Source organism: Platichthys flesus, chromosome 24 (genome assembly GCF_949316205.1).
Source record: "Platichthys flesus chromosome 24, fPlaFle2.1, whole genome shotgun sequence".
Classification (NCBI taxonomy): domain Eukaryota; kingdom Metazoa; phylum Chordata; class Actinopteri; order Pleuronectiformes; family Pleuronectidae; genus Platichthys; species Platichthys flesus.
In genome coordinates, this window is record NC_084968.1 from 14,950,881 (window position 1) to 14,957,548 (window position 6,668).

Below are 6,668 nucleotides of genomic sequence, written 5' to 3' on the forward strand. Positions count from 1 at the left end.
ACGCCACATGAATGCACAATAACTAATGTCTTCAGATCAGGCTTTATTTATTACTAAAGATAAAAATCCCTTCTTAAAACACTGTTACCTTCATTCTATTGTCTTAATCCTCACGAAACTTTGTTAAGAAATGAGGAAATAAATTTGATAATTATTTTTACAATGCCCGTTACTATTATTTAAAAGTTAGAGGTTCTGAATTTCAAATCTGGGACAGAAAGCCTGTGTTACAGGGTGTAGAGCATGTATTATAATTTTATATTTTAATCTGCATATGATGTTAATTATATATTTTACTGTGTGATTATGATGCATATTTAATATTTTGATGTGTCATTATGATTTTAATTGTATATTTCTATATTTCTGTTTTTTAAACTTGTCTAAAGTCTCTTTAAGCCAAGTTAAAAGTATTATTATCATTATTATGAAGTCTGAAACACAAACATTTGCCAAATAAATGGTAAAATATGGAATATGACAGGAGATTGTAACTTTATTAGTTCTTATTAGTGCATGCATCAGCTCAGCTTTCATGTTTACAGATTCACATCCGATAGTCTGGCACTGACAGCGCCTCTGATTTAACAAAGCATCGTTCCTGCTGTAGGGAGCCCCCTGTCAGCCAGAGTGTGTAAGTGCACTTTGAACAAGCTGACACCAAAACCCTTAAGAACAAAAGCCTTAAGAACAACAGACGGATAAACACTTGAATCTGCTCCTTCAAGTTTTGGAAAAGTGATTTTTTTTAGCAATCAATCTAATATAAAGAAGAAGAGCATAAAAGTTCAGTTAATCATCAAAACAACTTGAAGTGAAAATACTTATTAAAATGATTGCATTGCATGACAGATAATTCCAGTTAGATAGAATATATCTTTATTGCCTCTGTATCGGCTCAGTAGCCATCGGGGGAATCGTCCTCCAGTTTCTGGTTCGTTTATTTACATCTTCTCTGGCGTGTGTTTACTTCAGAGCGAGTGTTAGCGAGTGGATCGAGTTGGAGCTGACGGATGTTGAAGAGCATTTACTTCTTCTTAAAGAACAAAGAAAAGAAAGTTAACATTTAGCAGCTAAAGAGATTTTTCTCCAACGTAAACTTTGGAATCAAAAACTAAACACAGCTAAGAGGAGAGTGAATGTGGAATAAACATTATAAGTGATTTAAAAAGGTGTCCAGGTTTTTCCACTCACTGCCACCTAGTGGCCGAGAAATCAGTTATTTCGATTTTAAATCTTTGCCTTTGTCAAAGACGGCGTGAAATGCCTTCACAGCTGCCTCAAGTGGTGAATTAGCTTCCTTCGCTGCCTCGTATGCAACAGCTCCTCCTGCTGCTGCTCCTGCTGCTCCTCCTACTGACATCACAGCTGCAGTACCGAGCCCCAGCACTTGACCTCCTGCTGCTATGACTTTCTTAGCTGGAATTAGTTTATTTAATTCTGAACAGTCCCTCATAGATCTGATATCTACTCCAATCATGAATGCTGCACCACATAAAGCTCCTAACAGCACTCCTGTTACGGTTCCTGTGAGTTGGATCAGAAACCTTTTATGAACATTGGTTTTCGCCCTCTGTCGGATCACGTGCTGTGATGTGTTGACTGATGACAGCTGTAGACGCTGCTCCTCCATCTTTATGTCCTCATTCACTCCTTGCAGTGTGTTATTGGTGTAGCAGCCCCCATTATTTTCCCTCACCATCTTGTCTATTGTGTCCAGAAGCTCTTCTGCCTGGAACTGGTTGCTCCTGTAGTCATTCTTCTGGTTGTTGTTCCAGGCTATGTTATCGAAGACGTGGCACCGGCCCCCGCACGTCTCCACCAGATGACTCAGTTTCCTGTTCTGACTGACAAACTCCTGAATGCTCTGCCCCTCCTCAAGCTGCTTACCGTGAGTGAACACGATAACTGCATATTTCAGAGTATCCTCAGAGAAATATTGAAGTATTTTCTCGACGGTGGCCTGTTCCTGCTCAGTGAATCTTTCCACTTTAAGCACAATGAGGAAAGCATGAGGCCCCGGGGCCAGCTCCACCATACACCTGGTTACCTCAGGTCTCAGGTCCTCCTCAGACCGGTCGGTATCAAACAGACCAGGAGTGTCGATCAGAGTGATGCTTCTTCCATGTACCGCTCCGGTCTCCGCTTGACATTGACTTGTTCCCGAGCTGGAGGAGGAGCTTGTCCTGAACAACTCCTCGGCTCCTAACAGGCTGTTAGCCAGGGCGCTTTTCCCAGATCCAGTTTTTCCCAGCAAGACGATCCTCATCGGACCCGTCGCTGGAGGAGAATAGTGACAACGACAATATCTATAGTATAAGTATTCACTTTCTTCTTGTAATATTATGACATTATTTCTGCAATCTTTTCTTTCTCTTTCATTAATGCTGCTTTTAGTTACCAGGGGCTGGAAGCTCTGGTCTCTACTCACCTTGGTCTGGTTGATGAACATCCTCTATGAATCCTTTGAAGACCTGCGGAAACAAGGAACTACGTTTACTGTTCATATCTGATGCTGAAAAGATTAGCTGACGTTTAGAGCTTGATAGTTTCAAAATAAAATTTACAATTTCTACTATTAAGCCTGTGACATGTTTATATAATGTGAGATAGTTTCTGTGTGAATTTGACATAAAAGAAATCCACATCAGGAAAAGACATTTCTGCTGCTTCTTATATTTTGTATTTTATAAAGTGTTAATGCATTTCCCTTATACCTCAGGAGCCTCCGTGTCCGAGGGGTGGATGGTGATTCGGAGCAGGAGCGGCGCTCTACTGGCTCGGTTCTGTTTAAATCCAAGGACCTCCTCCAGTAGAGCCCTGGCAATCACTCTGTGAGGAAAACGCAAGGCAGCACCCGCCCCGAGCACCGGGAGAGCCACAGATCCAAACTCCCTGTTCTCACAGGAAGTCAGCATGCTGCTAATGCCCAGTCTCAGAACCTGCAAAGGGTCAGAATTCAGAGAAGCAGGAGCTGCATTATGGTGAAGAAAGTGGAAAACTGAGTGTGCTCACACTGAGACACTAATGAAACCCACTGCTTCACCTGGACTGCGGTTCCATCCTCGTCATCATCCCAGGGAACCAGGTTGAGGAAGAAGATTGCTTTAGATGGGAGTCCAGTGACACCCTCCACCAGAACCGCATCGCCGGGCATTGATTCCTCTCTTGATCCATTTATAAACCGAGGAATCAAATCAGACTGGGATCCGACTATGTTGGACAAAATGTTACCAACAAGTGTAGAGAGAGGATCGTGTCCAACCATAGGAGACACCAGGGCATCCACCTACAAGGGAAGCAGAAGATGGAAGGTTCCTCATCCTCTCACAAGCCAGCCACAGACAGCAGCAGTATAAGTGAATGTCTCTGTTTAACAATTTATAAAGGTTCTCACCTGCTGGGTCTCGATGGTTCCCTGAACAACCTCCACATGGACATTGTCTCCAGGAGCTCCAGCAGTGGCTCCACTTGTCCTGTCTCCTCCTGCAGCGTCCGTCTGGAAGCTCACATCACGAGGTGGACTGTTTCCGGTACTTCTCCCTGGGAAGAGCCTGTCACATGCTTCCTGCAAGGCCCTCACCACCTCGGCTCTGTTATCTATGAGGATGACTGTTCTCAGACTTCGTCCTCCCTGAGTGCAGAACTCTCTCACAGCCGTCACGATGGCCTCAGAGCACACGTTCACAGGAACCCCAAACAGACCCGAGCTGATGCAGGGCATGGCTACAGACCTGAGCTCCATGCTCTCTGCCACATTCAGAGTGAACTGGACAGTTCTTTCCAGCAAGGACCTTTCTCTGCCACCTGCCAAGTGTGGGCTCCCCTCTGTGGTCGCCTCCACGTCTCCTGTAGGGACTTTCCAAGCCTGCTTCACTAAGATGTCTCGCTCTCTTTGTACCTCAGGACAACCTGTTTTACCCATCGCAGCAGCAACATCACAAGAGTTCTCCAGATGTTCATGGGCAGCATCAACCAGGGCATCAGCATCCTGTTTGCTGAGGTCCCCCTGACACACCAGCACCTGGAGGCTAGAGCTGGACACTGTCTGGTTTCCTTCTCTCAAATTCAAAGAGGCCATCAGGTCAGTGGTGTCCTGAACAAGGGAGTCGAGAAATGGACCCAACAGGTTCCTGACCTGAGTCACTTGGCTGTTTGGACCTTCCAGCACTAGCACGCACCCAGAGGAAAGCGTGAGAGGATGGAAGGTAACGTCTGAAAGGTCAAAACCAGGCAGCTGCAGAAAGTCCTGTAACTCGTGTGCTAACTCTAGGAAAGGGAGATTTATTGCGTTTTGCAAAATATACTGAATGACATACTCATTCAACTCGGCAACTTCTTTGGTGTGACCTAGTAGGCACACTGTGCTGTCTGCATAAAACACTGCCTGAGCCCTTAGCTGCCCCTGGTTCATCTTAGAGGTTTTGGACTTGAGCTTTTCCCGAAGTTGAGATGGAACAGCTGAGCTATTAGGAAGGTCAATCTTCAGTTCCTTGAACTTTTCTTGCATTTTATTGGCTTGGTCGTCCAGTTGATCAGGTGAGAGGGAGAAGAAACAAAGCTCTATGTCACGTAGCTCTATTTCCACCTCGTCACCAACCCCTAGGAAGTCCTGCAGCGCCCCTGGAGCTCCATAAGCCTTCCTTACGAAGGCCAGAAGATGGGTGCTCATGTTAGAAACTCTCCTTTCTACCACCAGGTTCTCTTTACCAGAGATCCACTCTCCAGCCTCAACAACATCCTTCAAAGAACCTTCTAGAGCTACCTGACCTGCATCTCTCCGTGTGACCTGAACTCCTGGAAAACGTTTTCCCAAGCCCTCCTCCATCTCTCTCCAGAGGAGGCGGAGTTTAGCCTCACCCAGTCGACGGATGCTGGTTTGCTTCTCACCAGATCGACCTTGAACCGTCACTGCGGAGGCTGCAATGGGAGGACTGGAGGCTGCAATGGGAGGACTGGAGTTCACGATGGGAGGATTGGAGGCTGCAATGGGAGGACTGGAGGATTCCAGGCTTCCTCGAACCACGAGCACCAGAGTCTCATCTCCAACCACCACCTTGTGCACAGATCTCTGCAGGACACGTTGCTGATCTAAGAAGGGAAAGAAAATTAGAACCAACAAAGAACTCTAGAGTGCAAAGACAAATCCAGAAAGAAAGTTAACGTCTTCAAGTAAGGTAAAGGACAGTCCAGATCTGAGTGGTTTCATGGGTTGATATGCACTGTGCTAATCTAGTTTTATATGGTTCTCTTCATTATATATTTATTAAACTGTTTGAATTGCATTTTATCATTTAGTCTTGTAAGGCACTTTGTAACTGTGCTTTGTGAATAAAAGGTGTTACTCATCTGTTGTAGACCAGCAGGGGATTCACATCCTGTTAAACCATTTGTCTTTCCTCCTCTTATGAAGTACTTATAATAATTTCTTTATTTTCAAAGCACAGCTACACAAGTGAAACACTGGAAACAGATTTCAGCATTACAATAATAATGAATCTAGTACCTCAGTCTGCTGTATTTGCTTGGACAGGGTGTTCCAGAGCCTGAGGACTCTCATTTCTAAAAGCTCTACCCTCCTACATGTGGGGAAAGGGTTATATTTCTCAGTCAACTCAACACTTGTATCTCGACATGACGCATTGACACACACCTTGTGGGTTTCCATGCAACCAGCTGTATATTGTTACTGATTTTCACCGGGTGCGGTCCAGTCACGAGGGAACAAACCCGCAGTGACTTGTTTGTTCTTTAACTTTAAACAAATGCTCGTGCGTAAAAGTCAACAAACTCAGCCCAGTGCGCGTCACGGACGAAAGTGAAAGTGTTTCGGTTGTTTCAAATGAACACGTTTCCCAGGAACCAGGGCAGAGTTAATATCAACTCATTTCTGTTATTAACACTTCCACAGTCCGGAACCTCTTTGGTTCTTGACGCTCTGATCAAACTGAATCTAAGCTTCAAATAGTTTTTACGCACGTGACAAGAGGCTCCACATATTAGACAACACTAACAAGGAGACATTCAGTGATGTGCGCGTGTGGTGACAAACCTGTTTGACTGGTGAACGCGACCCTGAAGACCTCGTCGCGCACGCGGGTCAGCGGTCCGCACTCACCTCCTCCTGACTTGCGGCTCAGAGAGAAGTACATTTTTATCGCCCTCCTCTGATGGGGCAGCTGACTGGGGCACTCAAAGAAAACTGGATACTGGGGCACGTCCCCCATCGTCCTCCTGTGGGAAGAGGTGCACGCGCACTGGTTCAGCCTGGAGGAGCGCAGGACCTCGCCTGACCAGCGGACTGTCTGCGCGTCTCTGACGGAAACGATCCACTGGCAAGAGGGAGGGCCAAATATAGGTTGCCATGCAGACTGCGTTTGGGCAGAAGGAGATGTTAACCCTGTCGGAGATCATGTGGAGTTATTCTGACCCGTCTCAAGGAAATACATCCTACATATAACAAGCTTTATCTGTGTAGCACTTTCCTGACAAGAGGATAAAACTATAAAATGAGGAATAAAAACAAAAACAAAATCAAACTCAACCAGAAAAGAAAGATGTTTCTATTTTAAAAAGGGATTTTGAAGCAATAACAGATGAAGCGTTTCTGAGCTCAGCTGGTTCTGTCATTCTATTGAATTATATTTTGGACAAACTGCAAAGTTGGT

General features: G+C 45.2%; 1 protein-coding gene across 1 annotated transcript; it reads right to left on the minus strand.

Moving 5' to 3' along the window:
* Positions 1–473: 473 nt before the first annotated feature.
* LOC133949568 (uncharacterized) lies at positions 474–6,394 on the minus strand. Its single transcript, XM_062383481.1, has 6 exons — positions 6,053–6,394; positions 3,398–5,091; positions 3,047–3,289; positions 2,718–2,942; positions 2,432–2,474; positions 474–2,280 (listed from the first exon to the last, which is right to left on the minus strand). The coding sequence occupies exons 1-6, from the start codon at positions 6,225–6,227 to the stop codon at positions 1,220–1,222; spliced, it is 3,441 nt and encodes a 1,146-aa protein (XP_062239465.1). The 5' UTR covers positions 6,228–6,394; the 3' UTR covers positions 474–1,219.
* Positions 6,395–6,668: the final 274 nt, after the last annotated feature.